The sequence below is a fragment of the Ascaphus truei genome, chromosome 2 (assembly GCF_040206685.1).
Source record: "Ascaphus truei isolate aAscTru1 chromosome 2, aAscTru1.hap1, whole genome shotgun sequence".
NCBI classification, from domain to species: Eukaryota; Metazoa; Chordata; class Amphibia; order Anura; family Ascaphidae; genus Ascaphus; species Ascaphus truei.
This window is the reverse complement of record NC_134484.1, coordinates 15753477-15779163: the sequence shown is the minus strand read 5'-3', so window position 1 is coordinate 15779163 and position 25687 is coordinate 15753477. Positions and strand designations below refer to the sequence as shown.

The window sequence follows — 25687 nt, the reverse complement described above, 5'->3', positions numbered from 1 at the left end:
GAATCCAAGAAATCTTGGGCTCATCCCACCTCTTGACCAAGCCAGAGGATCAAATGTGTGCCACTGTCCATCCTACTCCTGCCACAGGTAGGATAGACACTACACTTGATCTTAGCCAAAAGGCCGAGAAATGATACCACTCACAGACATGTTTCGACCTTAATGGGTCTCATCAGTGTGAGGTTGGTTGAACTGGCTTTGCAATTTTCAAGGCTGGGTAGGTTTTCCATCCACCTTTTAAGTTATGTGGGGGAAAAGGCGGCAATATATATATTTATACAAACAGACAGTTTATCTCTCCGTGCCAGCCTCAAACATTCCAACACTCCCTTGACCTGCTGGTGGCAGCAGAGGATGGGAAGGGCAGCCTTCTAGGAAGGAGGAGATGCTCCAAGTCAAAAAGAAAACAAAAAGGTTTTATCTAATTTTCTGTTCAATCCTGGCACGCAGGTGTGATCCGCACGCTAAAATTAGTCTGGATCACAGACGTTTGTGGGGAGGGGGGCGGGGTCTGTGTTTCCACTATACTCATCACTGCTCAAAACATTTAGGAATCCTGACAATGGTCTAAATTTTTTCAGCAATGTAAAATAATATAATAAAAATTGGCAGTTTATAAAAAGGCTTTTACCGGAGCAACACAAGGCCCCACACAATAATCTGTACAGCCACCTTTCCCTTGCTGGTGAAGACTTCAGCTTCACTCCAATGAGTGGGGCTAAAATCTACCACAGCACAGGGAAGTTCTGTAAACAGTTGCATTAAAATCCAGGATACAATCCAGGACTACTTTGCACATCTCTAGTGTGTAGTTGGATCATTTACATTGTAACTTGTCCCTAAACTTAGCTGTGAAAGTTTACCAGAAGGGAAGATTTCAGTCTGAATTCTGAAACCTCCCACTGTGACCAATTTGACCCACATCTGTAGGAAAATGTATTTCACCCACTGAAGAGTAAAGAGGTTGACACTCAAGATTTTGGATTGATTTAAACAAATACAGTATATTAGGGGATTCATTTCGACTGTTTGGTTTATTGCAGATAAGGGATCATCTCGCTAAAGCTCAGCGAGGGCTGGTTGGAGAAGGAGTATCAGGGGTGATCCAGAACCTGGTGGATATCACTCAGGATGGAGCCAGTTATAGTGGGGACTTATTGTCCACTGTGGACACTTTAAGGAACATGACAGAGATTTTTCGCAGGGCCTACTACAGTCCCACTGCTGGAGATGTTCAGGTTGGTGCCATCAATGTGTGTAATTCTAATGTAACTACCTTTGTTTTCACAAAGACTGTGCCTTCCTGCACTATTCCCAAGACAAACACATACATTACATCTGTAATGAAACTGCTCTAATTCTATTATAAATAGGGGAAGAAACCATGCATGTAACATTATGTTAAGCTAAAATCACTAGGTTATACAAAACATTATAAAGGGATATATATATATATATATATATATATATATATATATATATATATATATATATATATATATATATATATATATATATACAACTGATTAATAATAAAACCACAGAATTGGACATTGATGTTGGAGTTCTAACTCCTTAAACTAAGTGTCTGAGCAAAGTGAATGGCATTAATAAGACCTAATCTTGAATTCTGTGTTCAGTTTTGGAGATCCCATAACCATCGCTGAGGCATTCAAGAGAAGATCAATTAAGAGTGAAGAGTTCACATGAAAATGGTTAAAAACGGAAGATTATGTGTACACTCAGGGAGAACTAATTGATGTGGGATATAAACCAAGCATAGCAGTTTAATGTTTTCCAAGGAATCGGAGTTTGAAGCCTTAGGAAAAGCGCTTCTATTGAGGTTAATGGGTTTATGAAACAGTCTGGAATCAAGGTAGTGCACGCACTCAAACAAAAAGGGTGAAAGTGGGGTACTTAATCGCCGTGCGCTGGTTCTGGGGAGCTCCTGATGTCCCAAATAGATCCAGTGAATAAGAAGAATCAGACACACGGTCTTAATCATCAAATGAAAAGGGGTTTAATGTGCCAAGGAATCCAACGTTTCGGCAGTAATACTGTGTGTATATATATTTGCTGTTCCCTTGTATTTGGTAGCCCACACCTTGAGAAAGGCAGTTTTACTGCCGAAACGTTGGATTCCTTGGCACATTAAACCCCTTTTATGAAACAGTCTACCAGTGGAGACACAGAAAACATATATGGTAGTGAGGCTCAAAACATATGTTGTGTAGGCACAAGCAAAGTTAATGATTAGGAAAGAGGTAATTAAACTAAATATCAAGAGGTATCAACACGAGAACATGGACAGATCGAACGTGCCAAGTGTTCTATACCTCACGGGTATGTATCTATGTATTAAATGTTAAATCTGCTATAGTGTGAGAGGTGGGAAGAAATGTGTTGAACAACATCAAGAGATGCAAGTAGCTAGTTAGTGTGAGCAGCATCATGTTCTTCACAAGTCATCTAGGTAGCAATCTGTCCGTATGCTAATTTGCCTTGGAAATCCTGACTCTCTTTTATTCTCTCTGAAGAACTTTGTACAGATCATCAGCAACTTGCTGCTAGAAGAGAACAGAGACAAGTGGGACGAAGCTCAAACGGTATGAAACATATACATGTATATGAGGACCTCCTGCTTTCTGTAAGATGCAGTAAGGCAGGGGGTTTCTCAACTCCAGTCCTGAATACCCCCCAACAGGTCAGGTTTTAAGGATATCCCAGCTTCAGCACAGGTTGCTCACTTAGTCCCAGCGTCAGCACAGGGGGCTCAATCAGTCCCTGCTTCAGCAAAGGTTGCTCAATCAACCCCTGCTTCAGCACAGGTGGCTCAATCAAAGACTGCGCCTCTGATTGAGCCACCTGTGCTGAAGCTTTAATATCTTGAAACCCTCACCTGTTGGGAGGGGCGGGGGCTGGAGGACTGAAGTTGGGAAACCCTGCTGTAAGAGATAAACAAGAGAAGACATTGCAGTAAGAAGGGGAACATGATTTGGTTTTGCTCTGTTGCCTTTTGGATTAGGCGAGGGACATTTCAAATCCAATTGTGTGTATTACAATTTCAGTAGAGCATTTTAAATTGTCTTTGCTCAAGTTTTAAAAGTTGGATTTCTTTTTTAAATAGCATACTTATGTTCCCTAATATACGGAAAACAATCTTTTAGTCAAAAAGTCTTTATAAAAAGTTTATAAAACCTGCACAGAAATCACAAAACAAGCCCCATCCTCATCACTGTGGCACATCACTGTGGCACATCACTGTGGCACATCACTGTGGCACATCACTGTGGTACATCACTGTGGCACATTACTGTGGTACATCACTGTGGTACATCACTGTGGCACATCACTGTGGTACATCACTTTGGTACATCACTGTGGCACATCACTGTGGCACATCACTGTGGCACATCACTGTGGCACATCACTGTGGCACATCTCTGTGGCACATCTCTGTGGCACATCACTGTGGTACATCACTGTGGTACATCACTGTGGAACATCACTGTGGTACATCACTGTGGCACATCACTGTGGTACCTAGTTAATGGCACGTAAGATGCTTTATGGCAGGGCTCTCAAATCCAGTCCTCAAGAGCCTCCAACAGCTCAGGTTTTAAGGATATCCCAGCTTCAGCACAGGTGGCTCAATCAGTCCCTTCTTCAGCACAGGAAGCTCAATCAATCCCTGCTTCAGCACAGGTGGCTCAATCAGAGGCTCAGTCTTTGACTGAGTGATAAAATAAAGTGTGAAAGAGTGAAAACTGTACACATGTTGTAGCTCTCATAATAAAACTGACACTTTATATTACACTTATTTATAGATATAGCCCAGCTAAGATTCCTCCAGACTGCTGTTTGGCTGCAGGCTTTCAATCCTGGGGTAGGGAATTGAGCGTTACATTTGCAGAGGTTACTGGGAGAGCTAAGCCTGCTCCCGAGGAAACTTCGGGCCACATCTGGATGAATCAAATTCTCAGTACACTTTTTCACAATATAAACATTCGGCAGATGTTAGAGGTCAGATCATCAATCAGCAGATAAATAACTTTATTTCATATAGCGATTTTCTCCCAACGGGACGCATAGCGCTTCACAATTGAGTGGACGTTAAGTAGCATTGTACAAATGCTTTTTACAGACACTCTCCCCGCTGAGCCTTCAGAGTTTTTGGTGACTGATGCATAAGGGGATAACATGGGTTGCCCAAGGTCACGAGGATCAGACAATGGGAACTGAACCAGGTCCCCCTGATTCAAACGCTGTATCATTGTTTACAGTCAGTGTCTTTACTCATTGAGCTGCTCCTTTAGTCCCAGATGCTAGAGTAAGACCAGCATCAGGGAAAAAACTCACTTGATAAAACTCCATAAATGACTATTACTCCTGTATGTTTTTATTTTTGTTTTTAGACAGAAAAAAAAAAAAAAAAGTTTAGCGTGACAATATAAAATAGCAAAATCCAATATGTTCAGATGTATTCACGTGTTGGTGTCCCACTCAACGATGGAAGCTCTCTCTAAAAGCTCCAATTAGTTTTCTGTTATTATTCAAGTTGACACATTTAGTCACCTACATTGGAAGCAGACAAACACAATCTTAGCAAGCTCAAAACCAAGACCCACAGCTCTATATATGTGTAGATGTATGTGTCAATTGGAGTTCTACTGGAAAAGTGACGTCAAATTTACAAGAATAAACAAAGAAGCCCAATTCACATCCAATGTGACACGCTATTTAGTTCGTTACTATGTGCTTTTCCCATGTTTTTTCTTCTTTAAAGTAAGATCATTTGGAAGGGTTGAAAATGATAGAGTGGAAAGATAAGGAGAGAGAAAGCTAAATAAAAAAAGAAAAAGTGGGATAAGAAAGTTGCAGCAGGTAAAAGGTTAAAGGAATATTTAAAATGTAGAGCAAGACATTTTTTCTAAATGTTATAGATTTTTTTTATTTAAAAAAAAAAACAAATCTAAATATATTATTTAACCATTGTTAGTGTTATGGCTATAAATGGTTGAAAGTAAATTACAATGTAATATGTGTATTTGAAGGAAATGAAGGAAATTACTGAAAGGGAGAGGAGGGAATGCAGGAACAAGTAAACATACACGTAACAATGTTACTTGTTGCGTTTTCCAATGTTAGAAATGTTCCACCACACTGAAATCTGCCCATTTCATTCGTTTCCTGGTACATGTACTGTAGTACTTACCACTCTGCACAATACCAAACCTAAACAATGTATCAATAACAAAATGCGTGCAATCGTTCAGTGTTTCTCAACTGGGGTTCTGTTGCACCCTGGGGGTTCCCTGAGAGGATCGAAAAGGGCCGCAGGATTTCCCCCAATCTTCCAGAGCAGGGAGGAAGCAGGGCAGCTACTAGGGGTCGGTGCATGTTCCTCCACCCTGAGTGGCTGCTGCTGGTAATGCAGTCAATGAGAAGCTGGTGTCAGGAGCCTGGTGTGTGTGTGTGTGTTTGCTCTGTTGTGTGTGTGTGTGTGTGTCTTCTTTGACTGTCTCTGTCCCCCTCTGTCTCCTGTGACTCTCTGCCCCCTGTGACTCTCTGCCGCCTGTGACTCTCTGCCGCCTGTGACTCTCTGCCACCTCTGCCTCCTGTAACTCTCTGCCCCCTCTGCCTCCTGTAACTCTCTGCCCCCTCTGCCTCCTGTGACTCTCTGCCCCCTCTGTCTCCTGTGACTCTCTGCCCCACTGCCCCCTCTGTCTCCTGTGACTCTCTGCGTCCTCTGACCCCTGTGACTCTCTGCCCCCTCTATTTCCTGTGACTCTCTGCCCCCTCTGTCTCCTGTGACTCTCTGCCCCACTGCCCCCTCTGTCTCCTGTGACTCTCTGCATCCTCTGCCCCCTGTGACTCTCTGCCCCCTCTCTTTCCTGTGACTCTCTGCCCCCTCTGTCTCCTGTGACTCTCTGCCCCCTCTGCCTCCTGTGACTCTCTGCCCCCTCTGCCTCCTGTGACTCTCTGCCCCCTCTGTTTCCTGTAACTTAGTTTGTCTCTGTCCTGTGTCTTCTGTCCCTGCCTGGCTTGCTGTGGGGGTGTCTCAGCACCCGAGCACTGTGATTAGGGGTTGAAAAACACTGCAATATTTGATGGATATTTTATTCCAAATGATGAGAACATTGGATAAATCTGAAGATGTATTTCACTTAAAAAAGCAACAATATTTATTTCAATGTGCCAGCAGATTCAATGCAGGTTGTGATACCCTTCAGTGGACCAGCATTAGTGTTCTTCATTCAGTACCATGATATTATACTGTAGTATTCAGGCAGTTTAACTAAATAACCAAGAAAATATTATTATTGAAGTATGTCACTTTATACTTATTACCATATATGTTCATTGGATGTAGCATTGGGCACCAATGTCTTTTGTTGAGACAGCGTCAGATTATCCATTAGGCCCGGGCCTAAGACGGCAACATTTGGGGCGGCAAAAATGTCCGCCCCAATTTGCATCGGACATAATGGGAAGGGACTTACTTACCTGTGCCAGCCACCTCCGTTCTGCAGCCCTGCTTCTCCTTCAAAATCGAGGGTCAAATGATGCCACGGACGTCACAAACGGCGTCTCGTTGCCATGGCAACCGCAACATGCTACGTCATGATGTCGCGTTACCATGGTAACGCGCCTGAAGGGGAAGCAGGGCGGCTTACACAGGCGGCAGACACAGGCGGCAGACACAGAGCGGCAGCCACAGGCAGCAGACACAGAGCGGCAGACACAGGCGCCAGACACAGGTGGCAGACAAGGCGGCAGACACAGAGTGGCTGCCACAGGCGCCAGACACAGGCGCCAGACACAGGCGGCAGGCACAGGCGCCAGGCACAGGCGCCAGGCACAGGCGGCAGACACAGAGCGGCAGACACAGAGCGGCAGACACAGAGCGGCAGACACAGAGCGGCAGACACAGAGCGACAGACACAGGCTGCAGACACAGAGCGGCAGACACAGAGTGGCTGCCACAGGCGCCATACACAGGCGCAAGACACAGGTGGCAGGCACAGGTGGCAGGCACAGGCGGCAGACACAGAGCGGCAGACACAGAGCGGCAGACACAGAGCGGCAGACACAGAGCGGCAGACACAGAGCGGCAGACACAGAGCGGCAGACACAGGCTGCAGACACAGAGCGGCAGACACAGAGTGGCTGCCACAGGCGCCATACACAGGCTCCAGACACAGGTGGCAGGCACAGGTGGCAGGCACAGGCGGCAGACACAGAGCGGCAGACACAGAGCGGCAGACACAGAGCGGCAGACACAGAGCAGCAGACACAGAGCGGCAGACACAGAGCGGTTGCCACAGACAGCAGACACAGTGCGGCAGACACAGGGGGCAGACACAGAGCAGCAGACACAGAGCGGCAGACACAGAGCGGTTGCCACAGACAGCAGACACAGTGCGGCAGACACAGGGGGCAGACACAGAGGTGGCAGACACAGGCGGCAGACACAGGCGGCAGACACAGAGCTTTCCAAGCCTCTATAGGCTTCTTGTTGAAGTTCTAAACTCTTCAGTTTCATTTATAAGGATTTCTAATGTTGGCTATTCCAACCTGCAGCCTGCTCTTCTCCTGGACCTATACTGCTCCCAGAACTTGGAAGTACAATGTGCAACTATACATTGTGATGGACGGCAATTATTTTTCCTTAGGTTTTTTTCTAATAAATAATTGTCGTCTTTGTTTATGCAACAAAATAATGTCTCTAATAATCTAACCATGTGTTGCAAAGCGCATATTCATCATGTATTATTGAGCTGGTGTTGTATGTCACGCAATGTACTTGTGCTGTGAACAAAGGACGAGAGTATTTTCTCTTATGAAAATAATGAAACCTGCATCCCTGTGTGATTATATCACAAAATTTAAGCTATCATGATTGCTCTTTTCACAGTTTTATTATTATTACCCTCCTTACAAACAGCTGAAGCTGAGAGTCTCTGCTGGGTTGTCAAGACAACAGGACATTTCAGGGGGAAAAAACAGATAAAGTCTAATTTGATGCTTTCTGCTTCTATGCTTATTATTACAACACCCTCTTGACGGTTCTGTGGAAGCATATTATTTAAAAACCATTTGAAGGGGGAAAAGAACAGTTGCCTCAAATATTGAGGACTCTGAATGTCCACAAACATGTGTCTTGATGGACTGACAAAGTGATCGTACAAAAGACTGGACATTTTAATGGGCTTATTGAAAATTGTTCATCGTTTTATAGGGTACAGAAATGAAGGGGAATATAGGGGTATACTGTAATAGACAGGTACACATAATAGAATCACACCTGTATGGGTGTTATTTTGTTTTCTAGAGGAGTAAAAAAAAGGTATTGGGGGAAATAATTACAGAAGAGGATGTCCCGTGGCACATTTAAAGATGCAATTATAAGATTGCTTTGATTTCCCTAGGGGAGTTCATCATGGCCACCCCTGTAATTATTAAGATCGAGAAAGAACATGCCAGCAAATATTATAGTTTTTCAATCTTTACTTTTGGAACCTCCGATCCACAGATGGGACTAAACATCAAAGAACTGTTCAAACTCGTTGAAGATTTCATTGAAGTCATTGGGTTTCGGATGAAGGATTTCAGAGACTCTTACCAAGTGGCAGACAACCTGGGTAGGTTTTCAGTGCTGTGAATAATGTGCCGTTCCATCCAGAAGCTCTTTCCCACTTTATATATGGAATTCAGCTACAGTATATGAAACACAGAAACAGTTGTTGACGTTCGCAGTGCTCCTTTTGGCCACTGGGTTGCACTGGCAGCTTATGAGCACTGTTTATGAATTGTTCTAGGTGGCCTAGCTCTTCATAGGTCTTTTCTGCAGCTAAGCAGTGATTGAAAGTGCTGCATTACTATATTGAACTGTTTGGCAGAGGTTCAAAGCTAACACTTGAGCGAATCACTCATCTTGCCCAAACTACTATTTATCCTTTGAGCATGCAGCATCCTATTGAAAGCACTGCATTGTGCTGCGTTGCAAATTTGTAATTGTGTATTAGAAACAAATTACCGCAACAAAATGTTGCAATTAATAATTCACTACAGTATGCCCCGGTCTATAGATGTGTCGTTTAATATGGATCCCTGCTACAGTAAATGTGTTGACACAACCACATCTTTGTATACGACACAATTCTACTTCCTTATTTGCTCTTTAAACATTGTTCTTCTTGATAAGCTTTCATTTATGGTTATAAAAATCACTGACACATATAGCAAGTCATCCATAAAAATCTAACATCATGCTATGGAGACTTTAGCTTAGGGTTCTCGTGTCATTATGAAGTGGCGAAGAGGCAGGAAGACAGAGATGTTTTGAATAATGTGAATCCAAGGGGTTTCATACCTTTGTTAAAAAAATCAGACAAGTACAGTATACGTATTTAAATGATTGAAAACCTTCAACATTTCCTTTGATTTCATTTATCACAATTAGCACTGTTTCCAAATTGAGCAGGAGTGACTGAACGTATTGGGGAATAAGTATCAAGTGGGGGATTCTGGAGCAGAAAACTGCACTCTATGCGTTAAAGAAAAAATGATCATTTAAATCAATAGTTTTTTTTTAAATATGATGTTATTGCACCAATTATTCCCTGATACATATTCCCCATGGTTTGCCCAACCCCATAAATGAGGGGATCAGAATTCTTTAGGCCGTTTGAGTAGTAGATAAGTAGGATAAGAAAAGAGATCAGGCGAAGGTACGGGCAGACGTACCCTAAATATGTGCAGACATTTCCAAAATAAACTTGGTGAATCACCCAGCTTTACTGAATAACACACTTCCCTAAAGATAAGGAGGCAGTGACACCTTCACTGCCCCTGTCACAAACAGATTTTGTAGACATTTCTCTCCGGAAATCTAGTATGCACGGTGTAACAAAATAATAAAGTATTGTTAAAATCCCTTTCTGGATAGTAAATCTTCTTTTGTTTAAAGTCCTCAGTATCTACAAGCGTCCAGCCAATGGTGCAACGGACATCAACTTCCCAATGAAAGGCTGGAGGGGAGCGATAGATTGGGCCAGGAACTCAGAGGACAAGGTCACGATTTCCAAAAGCTTACTATCAACTGGACTGACAGGTAATACAGCACAGGCCGCTCCACGGCTAGGCAGGCAGAGAACGCCCAAAGCAGCAAAGGTTCCAGATATGTTCTATTGGATACTCATTCCTGACATCTCCCCTAGAAGGGAAACGTACATGCACTTCTGTCAATACATCGATGTAAATGTACAGACATCGGGCCAGGCCTTTTGGTCGTCTCTGTGGCGAGTCGGATTTTTGTGTTGCTGCCATATTCTGCCTATTTTGAACAAGATACTGAAATCGGGTGTGTTCCTCCTGTACATGTTCCTGTTGGCTTAGATTTGGGCTTGTTTCTTTCAATCGGGAGCTGTAAAAAACGTTATCCTTTGCAAATGTAATGTATTTCCATGTGCAATTTTAAAGATGGTTCATGTAGCACTTTATGTCCTACACCCCGTTTCTCAACACGAACATGCTGTTTATACTGTATACAGCAATCTTGACAATAAAACATGAACAACTAAAAAATACTCCTACTTTAACAGTGGTGTGTTCTTCCAATAATAACCGGGTCTGGTTTGACCTCATATGCAACCTATTCCTCTCAAAACACCATAAGAAAATCCCACTACTGTAGGGAAGGTGACTTTTGGGGTTATACCTTGAAATTAAAGACAGGAGAAACAGACACCATACAAATCATCGTATTTTCCCTTAAAGGACCGACAGTAAGTCAAGAGGTAACATTTCCCAGCTGGACACATTTCTTGGTTATTCCGCATATTTTTAATCATATTTTTTTCCCTAGAGATTTTAGATATAATTGCTTGCCCTGTAGAGATCCATATCTAATTCTGATGCCTAAGTCAGGGGTGCTCAACTCCAGTCCTCAAGCTCCCTCCAACAGGTCAGGTTTTCAGGATATGCCAGAATCAGCACAGGTGGCTCAATCAGTCCCTGCTTCAGCACAGGTGGCACAATCAGAGGCTCAGTCTTTCACCTCTGATTGAGCCACCTGTGCTGAAGCTGGGATATCCTGTAAACCTGACCTGTTGGGGAGGCACTTGCCCCTCAGCAGTTCAGCGTACACATTTATGGAGGGGGAATTCCCCATTGAAATGAAGTACAGTAGTGCTATAAACTACACATATACGGCATTACAGCTGCAGTCTCAAAATCTCAATCCAAAAACAATTTTATTCTTTCACACTTATTTCTTCCCCTTTCCCCCTGATGATATTCTTCATTGTGAACTATGAATATCAACTTTTGTTTCAGTCCCAAAAAGTCGCCACCAATGTGAGTTCTGTAATGAAAGCTTTAAAAATAAATCTCATTCCACTTTAGGAGTCACTGGAGCAAAATATACAGTTCAATATAAGTTTCCTAAGACCATGATCCAAATAATTGAAAATGAAAGTGTGCGTTGCTATTCTGCGATCCTTCACTCTGTAGTAGTAATATTGGGTCTATGCACTGGAAAGCTTTTCAGCATAGCTTAAATCATGTTAAATAGACTAGTGGCATTTTACTTCATTGTACAGAAATAACTATAACAGACTGTATGTAACAAAGTGAATGTGGCATTTTTTTAGTACAGAGAAGGTTTGTACAGTCCTTAAGCCCCCCCCGCCCCCTAACAGGTCAGGTTTTCAGGATATCCCAGCTTCAGCACAGGTGGCTCAATCAGAGGCTCAGTCAAAGACTGAGCCTCTGACTGAGCCACCTGTGCTGAAGTAGGGACTGATTGAGCCACCTGTGCTGAAGCAGGGACTGATTGAGCCACCTGTGCTGAAGCAGGGACTGATTGAGCCACCTGTGCTGAAGCAGGGACTGATTGAACCACCTCTGCCGAAGCAGGGACTGATTGAACCACCTCTGCCGAAGTATGGACTGATTGAGCCACTTGTGCTGAAACTGGAATATCCTGAGAACCGGACGTGTTGGGGGGGGCTTGAGGACTGGCGTTTAGAACCCCTACCTCAGAGGCTAGCTATAGGAATAGCTGGTAGCTAATGTCACTGTCTTTGCAGCCATTGAACCTACAGTACATCCGTTCAAATCCTATTGTCAGCTCTTCTTGTGACCTTGGGCAAGTCACTTTATCTTCCTGTGCCTCAGGCACCAATGCTCAGATTGTACGCTCATCTGGGGCAGGGACACAATGTGCCTGCAAATATTGTATGTATAGCGCTGCGCTTTGCTTACTGCAAAGTCACACTTTATTATTATCCTTTGCCCCACAGCGCTGGGACCCTCCTCCTTATACTGTGCCGCTGCTGGCAATGAACATGGGAAAAGTGGCTTCACCCCATATTGATAAGGGCCACAGCGTTTATTTTGGGGAGAACAGTTTATCTTATACAGCCCACCTTTTCTAATCCACTCACATCGCTGAGGGACCACACGCGTGGTCTGCTTCTCTTACACTGCTCTTGTTAACGTAACAGAACAACATATCGCCTCCTCCGTTATCAGACAGACAAGGCTACCTTACTAGAGCTAGATATGTTATACACGGTGGGAAAGAATAAGGTCATATTCAATATTATCTTATATTTATTTGCTGTTGAACACACTTCACTATCCTATTCACTGCATTGAAGTGCAGAGTATCTTCTGCTTTGGGTTGTCAGCTCTCCATGTGCTGTGCAATTGACCCTGAGGATGCCGCTCAGCAGGATAGCATCGCCTCTCCTGACCCTGCCTAATGTTCTCACTTTTCACTGTTTCTTCTATGCCTTCAGTGTGATGCCAAGGCCAGCTCTTCTCCCACAAGCTTCATATCATTAACCCAGGCACACCATACAAGTGTGTTTTCATCTGTGGGTTAATTTATTGGAACCCAAACTTTGTGAAACGTAAAAGCGGCCCAAATAAACGACTCCCGAATTTCAGTAAAATTGGCTTTTAGTGTAAAAGCAAAACAGGGGGAAAAAAACCCCAGAAGGGACTGGAAAGGTCGCTATTAGTTCTGTGACGGGAATACAATGTCTTGGGTGATTAGCTCTACTATCTCTGCTGCTAGGCTGGCTTTTCTGGCTGCTACAGTAAATGCCAGCTGCCTCTTTCCACTGCTTCCATAATGTTGCTGATTCTTGTGTCTAATTCTCCATATCCGAGTCTAAACAACCCAGAAGATTAATTTAAAGGGGGTCATTTGCTATGTGACATGTGGGTCATCATCATTACTCAGAGTACACATTTACTGAAAATATGTAGTATTTCATACTAACACAAATGAAGGTGCTATAGAAAACAAATCACATCACCAATGAAGGTGCTATTATGATTTAATATGAACAAATACATATAAGTGTATTCCCGTAGGATGGGGATATAATATTATGCCCTACTCAATTTATAGATGAACAAATGTATTGTACGTCAGACCTTGAACAACCTCCTTTATATAATTCCCATATTTATACATTAGTATAAGCCTGTCTTATGGGACCAAGAAATGTCTCTGTATGCTTTATTATTTATAGACATGTATATTTTATAGATGAACATATGATATAACCCTACATTTCTATATTAAAATATTATTTTGAAACTGTGTAATTCTTTTCCTGATGGTACCCAAACAGAGGCTTATATTTGACACATTTTCATTTGAGGATGGGTACTGTTGGTTTTCTTGGAGTTTTAGAGATGGAAGGTAAAGTAGCGTTAGAAAATGTCTTATTAGAAAATATAATAAACACACAGATACACAGCAAGCTTTAAGGAACCCCATATATATATATATATATATATATATATATATATATATATATATATATATAATAGGAGTGTCAATTGGAGTGCTAGTGTGTTTGGTTAAATGTATATAACAAAAAACAAAGAAGCCCAAAGCTACATCCAATATGACAAAAATACACAGTGAAATACCTATATATCTCTTGATATATATATATACCATAATACTGAGTTAAGTTATGGTGAATAAAAAAAGTGACAAAAACCCTCCACAGGAAAGCAAATATGCAAATACAACTATATGCTCATCTGCATGTCTTAGGCAGGTCTGCAACCCCGCCTTTCCCCATCATCACCCAGCATACAGCACTTCCACTGCAGCAAGGGATTCTGGGAAATGACATGCAAATGAGCACACAGTGTCACCTTTTGCCTCAAAAACCAAGTTAAGTTATGGTGAGTAAAAAAAGTGACAAAAACCCTCCACAGGAAAGCAAATATGCAAATACAACTGTATGCTCATCTGACCTGCCTAAGACATGCAGATGAGCATACAGTTGTATTTGCATATTAGCTTTCACTTTTTTTACTCACCATAACTTAACTCAGTATTATGGTATAGCCTATCCCATAGCCTCTCATGCATACCCAGTTAAAATCAACCCCACACTGATGAGACCCATCAAGGTCGAAACAGCTGTCTGTGGGTTGTTTTCTGGGTATGCACGTTAACCCTGGCTGTGCTCAAAGCTGTGACCATGCAGCAAGCTTAAGCCTATAGGGAACCATGTTAAAAATGGTTTTTGAGGCAAAAAGTGACACTGTGTGCTCATTTGTATGTAATTTCCCAGAATCCCTTGCTGCAGTGGAAGTGCTGTATGCTGGGTGATGATGGGGAAAGGCGGGGTTGCAGACATGCAGATGAGCATACAGTTGTATTTGCATATATATATATATATATATATATATATATATATAGAGAGAGACCATATGATACCGGTTGCAACACGACATCAAGGGACAGCACGCAGGTAAGTAAATCATAAATATTCTATATTTGATAGAAGACACAAAAAACGACGTTTCGGACCCCCAGTGGGACCTTTCTCAAGGTGGTGCGATAAAGGTCCCACTGGGGGACCGAAACGTCGTTTTTTGTGTCTTCTATCAAATATAGAATATTTATGATTTACTTACCTGAGTGCTGTCCCTTGATCCATATATATATGAATATATATATATATAATACCTACATATCTCTTGATAAAGGGTCATTTAGTTAAACCTTTTGGCCAAAGCGTTATAAGCCTGCTAGCCACATCAAGCCATGACCATTAGCAGGCCCTAACACTAAGTGATTTTCCAAGTCTTGTATGCAGCTGGTTGTGACAGATCCAATGTGATCATTCTTCCTTTAATTATAGAGGTAAATAAGAATTTTAATCATTTAGTGTTAGAACCTACTAATGGTCATGGCTTGATTTGGCTAGCAGGCTTATAACACTTTGGCAAAGGATTTAACTAAATGATCCTTTTTTCAAGAGATATATAAGTATATAGGTATTTCACTGTGTACTTTTGTCACATTGGATGTAGCTTTGGGCTTCTTTGTTTTTTGTTGTATATCAAATATAATAATAATAATAATAATAATAATAATAATAATAATAATAATAATAATAACGTTATTTCATATAGTGGTTTTCTCCCAACAGAACTCAAAGCGCTTCATAATTACAATACAGCCCAAGGTACGCAGGACATAGGAATTGTTACAGAGACTCCCTGTCCAGATGAGCTTACAATCTATGTTTTTGGCGCCTGGTTATAATACAGCTGCTAAAAACACCCAATATGTAATATTACTATTCTTTATAAGGGAGGATTTTTACCACTTAGGCATACACTGGTGTTTTAACCTCAGTTACTGGTATTAGCTATAAACTTTCAATAGCAAGCTCCAGAGGTTAATGTATATGTAAGAGAGCAACCAGACAATGAAGATAAGTCCATCTTCTATGTACAATATGTCGTAAATGACGTAGCCAGTTAGCCTTTAATTACGATTCTTAAAGTATATTAACAGAGTATTCTTTTGGAAGACATTACCAATTTTGTACTGATTTTCAGAAAAGCTGTTGCTTGAGCCTGAAGCACTCAGGTGGGGCATTGACCTTCTAATCAGCTCATGTATGGTCTGTTAGCTAAACCCCAACCAGAACCTGCCAAGGTGAAAAGTCCCACAGTTTTCTGCAGTGCTGCTGGGCACTTCTAGTGGATTACATTCACTACATCTGCTTCCTGTCCTAACCTTTGCCAATGAATTATTCAGATTCTCCAAAACTCAATTTCAGCTTGTTAGCCTATGGATGGGCCCAAGTGAACTATAAAATGTTCCCATTGCCTCCTGAAGCTGTAGTTTACATTGGTGTTTCTCTTACTGGTATTGTTTGCATTGATTTCCTTCTGTGTTCTTTTTCTTCTTCGTGTCCAGATACAGATGATTCCTCAGTCTTTGTCATTGGAACGGTGCTCTACAGGAACCTTGGGAGTCTTCTCTCGCTGCAGAGGTAAAGTTTGCCAGTGAGAACTGGGTTATTCTGACTGTAAGTAACATATTGCAGTATACAGATAGACTAACTTCCCTCACAAAGCCAAAACACCTAATCCTGGCTCTATATGCAGTAGCCAAAGTGAGTCAAACATGGTTGGCCATACTTGATTTCCTTTTATCTCTGGTTTAAGACATGTGATGAATCCCATAAGGGCAGATAGGGTAGATTCCCCAACATTTCACTAGTCTGATAATGATTAATTATACAATAACACATACAGTATTGTAGTTAGAGAATGGTGAATCCTCAAATTTTCTCACATTCTCCCCCCCCCCCCCCAAAAAAAAAATTTTAAAAATCAATTTCAAAGTGTAAAATCCTCAATAGGATTTGGTCGGTTTTAATCTGCGCGAATTAACTAAAATCCGCCATTGGATACAATCCGTTCCGCCAACAGATTGCCGAATACGTGGAACGTATTGGTAATAATAATAAAAAAAAAATCTGTGAAGCACGAATTACCCTTTTCGAGATTGATCCACGGAAATCCGCGGATCAAAGGAACCGCCCGATACGCTGCGGATCCAAATACGCCCCTAAAAATTGCCCGTCTCTAATTGCAGCGTCCGATCTCACGGACCTAAGCTGCGAACAAACAATTTCTTCAAAGTGCAGGTCTCCTCTGAGACAGAGATACAAAGCAGAGCTCTACGCACAAGTTCATAGTGCAATTCTCCATTTAATGCGACAGCCAAGAACAGAGGAGTAACAACGTTTTCAGGTCCCATATGGATCTGTCACCAGCCTTTATGTCCGTGTTGTGTTGGCTGCACGTACAGGGTTCTCCTCGCCTGACCTATTTCCCCACACTTTAGAATTGTACTAAGCTTCAGGCAAAGACATTTAAGTTAGTATTTTTTTTTAGAAATACTACCAGTGTCATGTGCAGCCCTAAGGAAGTACAGTACTTAGTATTTAATTATTTATTTATTTTTAAAACATTACCAGGAAGTAATACATTGAGGGTTACCTCTCGTTTTCAAGTACTGTATGTCCTGGGCACAGAGTTATGATGACAAATACATGGTTACAAATACATAGTTACAGTAAGGGAACAGGGTGATACATTGTATACAAGACATTGCATGCACAGTTAAAGATAATATATATTATAGGCATCAGTAATTGCATGGCTATGACATTTGCGAATGAAGGAGGGGTTTGTTTTTTTTTAAGTACTGTAAGTCCTTCTCCTCTGAGGGATGCTATCTTATACGGTAGGAATGGAATGCATCTCCACATGGAGGGTTCTGTTGTGCTTGGAGGGAGTGGGGAGAGATCAGAAAGAAGTAATGGCTAAATTAAATAGTTAGGAACAATGGAGATAGAGTGGGGAGAAGGGATAGCTCTGCAAGTAGGGAGACCCTTACAGTAAATTCAGTACTGTGAAGTCCATGAGAAAAAAAAAAGAAAGTAAGGTAATCGATGAGTCTAACATAAAAAATAGTGCAGGTTGGCAACAGCCTCATGTGCATGTTTGCTAATGCAAGAAGCCTGGCAGATAAAATGGGAGAGTTTAAAAAAATTGCCAGGAAAGAACAATATTATATGATGGGTATTTCTAAAACATGGTGGGATAAAACACATGACTGAGGAATTAATTTACAGGGCTATTCACTGGGGACCAGCCAAATAGAAGAGGTGGTGGAGTATGTTTATATGTTAAAGCAGATTATTTCAGGAAAAAATCCAAAAGATAAATAGGCAGTATTTTATAACATTGTTGGATGGGGGCACTTATCAGAGAATACATTGGGTAATAAATGTAAAAAAAGCAAAATCAATGTGGCTAAATAAAGACGGAGTGGGAAAAATGGAAAGGAAGAGGAAGTCATTTAGATCGTTGAAGTCAGAAGTGATACAGGCATCATTTCTGAACTATGAAGAATGTACAGTAACAAAAGTGGCAAAAAGCAATACAAATAGCAAATATTGGACATTTAAAAAAACAAAACGTATTTCAAGTTAGAGCAGTCCAACTCAGTTTTTCTAGTACATGAATCTCACAAGGATTACAAAATAGGACCATTTCAGAGTGAAATGGGCTAGCTATTTATTTCTGATAAGGAGAATACCGATATATTGAACTTGTTATATACTTATAATTTATACATTTTCTTTAACTACGGTATATACCATAGAGGAACCACTTGCTAAATGATCACGACACAAGAAAACCACCATATTACCATCAACTAACATTTGGCTAACACAAGAAGAAGTGCAGAGAGGGCTTAAAAAATAAAGGTTAATTAAGCACCTGAGTTCGTTATGAATGAAACTTAGTAATTGCTAGACCATTATTTTTACTATTCAAGGACTCCATTTTCACAGCCTCTGTGTGTAAAGCAGAAGTGATGCCATCAATTGTGAGGAAGCTACTTGAAGGTTTATTAGGGGATAATATTATTAATACTTTGGGGAATAAAACATATTAGGAATATCATGGATTATAACAAATTGTGCACATATCTGTAGTTAAGTGCACAAATAGCACAATGAAAGTCTTCACCTTGAAAGTATTGCTGAAGGTAAGGAAAAGATTATATCAGTAAAGCTATTATTTAAATATATATATATATATATAAAGAAAAAAAGAGGAGAGAGCGCACGCCCATAGCGTATAAAAGTTTTAATGAAGGGGGGAGGGGGAGAGAGGGGGGTAAAAAACGCACTTACAAAAAATGCATTAAAATCAAGCATATGTGATATACATAATCACCACCATCCGGTTTAGCTGAGACTCTTGGGGCACTCCTAAGCTCCGTTGGTAAGGGGCAACGTCACTGCAGGTTCCAGGGCTGGTAGCACCATCCGGTCAAACTGCAGGCTTCAGGGGCCTCCGTTGGTAATGGAACACCGTCCCAGCAGATTCACAAAGCAGGTAAGCTATGAAAATGTCCAAGAAAGAGGTCCCGTGTAATGCTGCCTCTAGCACTCGTGCCTGGATCAATACGCTCCAGCGCTTGGTGTGGACTCCAATGTCTCTGCGTCTGACGTCACGACGCTCCCTGACGCGTTTCGTCAGTCACGGCTAACTTTCTCAAAGGGATGTCATAAGAAGGGGAGGTCCGGTATTATATATACAACCTCAGAGTGGTAATTAAAGAAAATCTCCTCCCCTACTCAGCTGCATTCGTTTTTCGTTCTTCTTATGACATCCCTTTGAGAAAGTTAGCCGTGACTGACGAAACGCGTCAGGGAGCGTCGTGACGTCAGACGCAGAGACATTGGAGTCCACACCAAGCGCTGGAGCGTATTTATCCAGGCACGAGTGCTAGAGGCAGCATTACACGGGACCTCTTTCTTGGACATTTTCATAGCTTACCTGCTTTGTGAATCTGCTGGGACGGTGTTCCATTAACAACGGAGGCCCCTGAAGCCTGCAGTTTGACCGGATGGTGCTACCAGCCCTGGAACCTGCAGTGACGTTGCCCCTTACCAACGGAGCTTAGGAGTGCCCCAAGAGTCTCAGCTAAACCGGATGGTGGTGATTATGTATATCACATATGCTTGATTTTAATGCATTTTTTGTAAGTGCGTTTTTTACCCCCCTCTCTCCCCCTCCCCCCTTCATTAAAACTTTTATACGCTATGGGCGTGCGCTCTCTCCTCTTTTTTTCTTTTTAGATACCCTGTGGACATGGTTGGTCCATACTGAGAGCTGCCGGAGACCCTGCATACCAGCACCTATACTTTTCATTGGACTATTCGAGGACTGGTTTATCCTTTTTTGCTTTTTATATTATAATATTTTATTGTTCATGTTTTTGTGGGCCTGATATCATTATAGGTCCACATTATTATTATATGTGTATATATGTTTTGCTTATGTAATTAAGACATTTACATCATATCGTTATAACACATATATTTTATTGTATATGTTCCTTAGAGGCGCAGCTTATCTCCCTGTTGTTATATATATATATATATATATATATATATATATATATATATATATATATATATATATATATATATATATTTATTACACGTATTAAGGTTATGGTGGGTAAAAAAGTGACAAAAACCCTCCACAGTAAATCATAAAGCAACTGTAAATATATATATATGTGTGTAAATATACTCTTTTGTACAGTACAAGCTTGAAAGATCCTGCAAATAAACATTGTGGGGTAGATCCTCAGAAGTCAGTTAAATATTGTGTCGCCATGTTACGCCATTTATTGTATCGCTACCTGTAAAGCATATCCACAAAGGTGATTTGTGTTACAATGCCCTCAAGCTAACGTAAGAAATATAGCATTGATACATTTTAACAGACATCTGGCTTACTTGTATGCAAATCATATGCTAAGGAGTCGTTTACCCAACGTCGGAGATCCTGCAAGCTCTGTTCATTTTGGTGCATGGAAATAACGTCACGGTTATTAGGTCAAACCAAAACCAGGCATTAGTCACATCCAAACCATGATTATCAGAGCGTGATTTCTGGGAATAACCTACTAGCAATGTACAGTACTGCCTATCGTGTCAACAAAGGTATACTGTATATTAGGGCTCCTATAAATGTCTGAAACACATCATAAACTGTGCTATGGTTTTTAGTGCTTAAAGTGAATGTGGGATATGTTTGTGGTGTAGGGGTACAATAATGTTATACATATTAATTGTCTCGTCAATTAATTATTCACTTTTAATAAAGTACAATTAAAATAAATGAAGGAAGGATACTATAAATAACGGGAAAAAAAAGTTAAAAAATTATCTATATCTAAGTTATTTAATTGACGTTGCCATTTTGATAATGGCTGCTATTAGCACACATTTAAAGAACTTCTGAGGATGTACCGCTGTAACAAGTGTTACTGTGCTATGTTAATCCAACTGGTTAAACGCGATGGACACATGTATTTTTAAAAACTCATCTACTCTGAAACTATGTACAGTAACTGGAAGTGATTAATTGGTATACTAGTAGAGAGACAGATTAGATGGTGGTACAGATGTAGTCAGCCTTAGGGCCTCATGCAGAGAGCATCGTTATTTCAAAACTCGCCATTTTTTGTTCAATTTCGCGCAGAAAACGGCAGAAAATGGCGAGTTACGAAAAACGCGCCAATTTTTTTTTCCTATGTCTAAAACTCGCCTCGCGGCTGGCGAGAACCTCCATCTCGCCATTTTTAAAACTCTCCGAATGCAGAGAGGTGCGAACGGCATGTAGCGGCTGTTCGCGCCAAAAAATGGCGCGATTATCGCATTTTTACCGCGCCAGGAAAAGATGGCAAGATGGCGCTCGCCGCCTATAGTAAAGGGGGAAAAAAAGGCGCGAATTTGTTTTTACACGTTTCTGAAGCGCGCATCTCGCCAATTTAAACTCGCCACACGCATCCATGTTAAACATAGCAGAATTCGCACTTTTCTGCATATGGAGAATAAAACTCTCCAAAAAAGCTACTTTTTATGAAATTCGCCACTTTTAAAATTCTATGCTCTCTGCATGAGGCCCTTAATGTTCCAAGCGCCACGCATGCGTGCACATTCCCATGAAATCACAGGAGGATTAATTCTGCAGGAGGTCCCATTGAAAGGAATGGACCCCCCCTCCCCCCGACCGCCCCCCAGCTCTGCCGCGGTAGCCACAACCCCCACCACCTCGACTTTTCAGAATTTTATCCACGGTGCCAGGGATGGTAAGGATGGTAAGGATGGCATCTTCTGTATCTCAATGCCAACCTTGTGGTATATACTGTATGAGTGAAAGAGAACATTCAATTTGCTCTAAATTGGCACCATAATAAACAACAATATAGGTGACTTTAAGTGATATTGGTGATGTTATAATAAATGATAAGTTATTGGGTAGTCTGCAACTCTTAAATCTCAGATTTCTTCTTCTTGTGAGGATATTTTTTTTAGTGGATGTTGAGGCGTAGTGTATATATACACCCAATGTGGTGTATATATATATATATATATATATATATATATATATAAATATATATATATATTAGATAGATACACACATACAGATGCAGCGGCCGTTATTCGAACAAATCTCAACATGGAATTTCGAGATATGTCGGTGATCCTCACTAGATTTGCCTGGGAAGACTAATGGTACCTGCTGTGTGAGTACTACCGGGACTCACCTGCCTTTCTGTAAGGCCTGGGACATAGTAAACACTTTTGTGCTGCTGCTCGCTGTTGCTTGCTGCCGCTCGCTCTACCTGGAGCTTTTTGTTGTCCTGGCAGAGGAGACAGCAAGCGCGCTTGGGAGGCGTGTATCACTGTGTGTGTGTGTCACTTGGTAGCTGTGTGTGTGTGTGTGTGTGTGTGTGTGTCACTTTGAAGTGGTCTGTGTGTTTGTGTGTCACTGGGGAACCTGTGTGTGTGTGTGTGTGTGTGTGTGTGTGTGTGTGTGTGTGTGTGTGTGTGTGTGTGTGTGTGTGTGTGTGTGTGTGTGTGTGTGTGTGTGTGTGTGTGTGTGTGTGTGTGTGTGTGTGTGTGTGTGTATTATATAATATTTTAAATTTTTAAAAAAAGACATGTTGTGAGAATAAATTATTTATTAACATTGTACAACTTTGATAAATATATTCACACATACATCACGCACACACACACCACACATACATCACACATACATCACACACCACACATATTTTAAAAATTAAAAAAAGACATGTTGTGAGAAAAAATTATTTATTAACATTGTGCAACTTTCATAAATATATTCACACACATACACCACACATACACACATGCACACACACCACACATACACACATGCACACACACATGCACACACACCACACACACACATCCATCACACACATGCACACACACACATGCACACACACACACACACATGCACACATCTCACACACACCACACACATCACACACATGCACATATCACACATACGCACACGCACACACACACGCACACACGCACATGCACACACGCGCATACACACGCGCACACACACACATACACACACACACCTCTGTGCTGCCTCTGTCTTTTCTGGTGGCTCTGTAGTTACAATGCCGGACCGGCTGCAGCCCCATTGGATGGGAGCGGTCACATGACGGCTCCTCCGCTTCCCCGAGCGGCAAATTTAAACTTGCCTGTCTAGGGGAAGTTTCTCAGCCTCCGCACGCATCAGCAAGCATGCGGAGGGAGAAACTATAGCCGCGCTGATTACAGATGCAGGGGCTTTGTGCATCTGTTCAGCGCGCCTCAGCAACGCTGATTTCACTATGTCCTGGGCCTAATAGACGCACAGTAAGAGAGAGGCTGAATCAGTCACTCTAACTGAGCACCTCTCACAGGCGATCACTGGGATTTTAATAAAATCTAACATTACAGTAATGTAGCAGGGGGTCTTCTGAGCTGAACAAAGTTGATGTCAGGTCCGGGGACCCCCTACTTCCCGAGATACAGGCCCTTTTATAGGGTGCTGGTATCCCCATGTTAAAATCCTGTGGGTCACGTGACTGTTGGATGTAAACAAAGCAGAGGGATACCGGCACCCCATAACGGGGCCTGTATCTCGGGAAGTAATAGGTCTCCGAGTCTGAAATCAACTTTGTTCAACTCAGGAGACCCCCTGCTACCTCACACTAGTATCAAACACCCCCCCATCCAAATAAAAAAATGATCAACAATGGGCCAATATGTCTGCAACTAACCATCTCAGGTCCACCACGCGGCATAACGCCAGATGTACCCAGGTAAATGTTCGAATAACGCCCACTGCGCATAAGAGCCAAGATTTATACTGCTACCCCATTTTTAGCACTATCATCTGCACTTAGAGTTGTTTGTGTTGTTTTTCTCCATCATGATCCCCCTTGACTGTGCTAAAATGATAGTAGTGACAGGTCAGAGGGTGGTATCTTTATGCTAGCCTAGTATTCTATGTATGTATATACCAACATACTGTACACAGGAAACTCAACAGTGTTAACCCAACTGCAACTGATTCATCTATGAATCCAAATTGGAGTGGTAGATTATATTCATTATTTGGAGAAATAATTTTGTGTACAACTTGGCTGTTGTCCCCTGTGTTGTATCCACATGGGATATCCAGCTGTTTCTCTATGCTGGGCAATGTCCAGTGTCTGCTGCAGCTGCAGAGTGAGTATCTTCTTAAAAATGTTGTATGCGATTGGTCTTCTTTCTTGTTGAAAGGATAACTGTGGCATTGCTCGATTGTTTTGTGCAGAAGTCCTGCAATCTCTATTTGATAAGTGCAAAGTGTTTTATTGTGGATCCATCCTCTTGTCTGAGTGCGATGATTTTCTTCTTCCCGATAATAAGTCGCTGCTTCATCTTCCGTAAGCTTTTATTATCTGTGATGGTCGTCTTCGTCATGTCACAGTTACAGCTTCAGTTATACTGTACACTTGGAGATCACCTTGCATAGCTCTATGTAGTCAATTCTTGTTCTTGCATCTTGGAATTTCTTCCTTTCTTGTCGTTTATTCAGGAACAACTTTGTCTCATTTGATTGTTTCTTATCCTGTTTTTGTGTTAGCGTTTTTTTTAGTTTTTCTTGCTCTTTCAACTGCCATCTGCGTAAGTTCTTTATAATCGTTTGTTAAAGGGTGTCCATCCATGTCGAGCGTGCTGAACCGACTTTTCAGCCGCAGTTGAAATTCTTTGCCATTATTCTTGACGTTCTTGATTGTTTTTGTCTTCTTTTTAATCAGTTTTCTTCTTTCCATCTTCGCATTCAGATGTAATCTGCAGCAATCCAGTCGGTGTTCAATCCTTCTGTTGTATAGGGTTAAGGATTGTGCAGTCTTCAATCCATTTAATTCTTGATCCCATTGGGTCCACTCCACGTCCATATTCTATTTGCTTCTTCTTGATGAATGAATTCATGATGTAGAAGTTTTCACATTCAGCAGATTCTGCCAATCTGTCTCTACATGCATTTATATTGCTGTAACTATATTTATTGACCGCTGTTGTGTCTTTCTGAAGTTCAACAAGCTTTGCATTGAAATCACCCATTATGATCTAGAGGTAACAATTTCCGCTGGTGTTAAGTTGGTTGATTTCATGGTACTGTAGTAGTCTTCCACTTCTGTATCTGTGTGACTTGATGTTGGGGTATACACCTGGATTATTTGATGCCTGTATCTCTGTCAACTGAATGATTATTCTGTCTGCCCTTTACAATGGGCTTTTATACTCCACTCTGCTGTTTCTCCATCGTTTCTTAACGTTGAAGCCTACAGACTAATTCTTCGATTTTCTGTACCTCTGTAATATAATAGGTCTCTGCTTTGGAGCTCAGTGAGACCTTCATATTTACTTCACTA

At 41.5% G+C, this 25687-nt stretch overlaps 1 protein-coding gene across 8 annotated transcripts in view; it reads left to right on the top strand.

The window, feature by feature from the left end:
- Positions 1–25687, top strand: part of ADGRB1 (adhesion G protein-coupled receptor B1) — a 553612-nt gene that overhangs the window by 319857 nt on the left and 208068 nt on the right. For all 8 annotated transcript variants that reach the window (XM_075581569.1, XM_075581558.1, XM_075581572.1 and 5 more), the window contains 5 exons: positions 1044–1238; positions 2538–2606; positions 8537–8645; positions 9974–10117; positions 16262–16337. In XM_075581569.1, coding sequence (XP_075437684.1) covers positions 1044–1238; positions 2538–2606; positions 8537–8645; positions 9974–10117; positions 16262–16337 — 593 coding nt within the window. The remainder of the gene's footprint in view (positions 1–1043; positions 1239–2537; positions 2607–8536; positions 8646–9973; positions 10118–16261; positions 16338–25687) is intronic.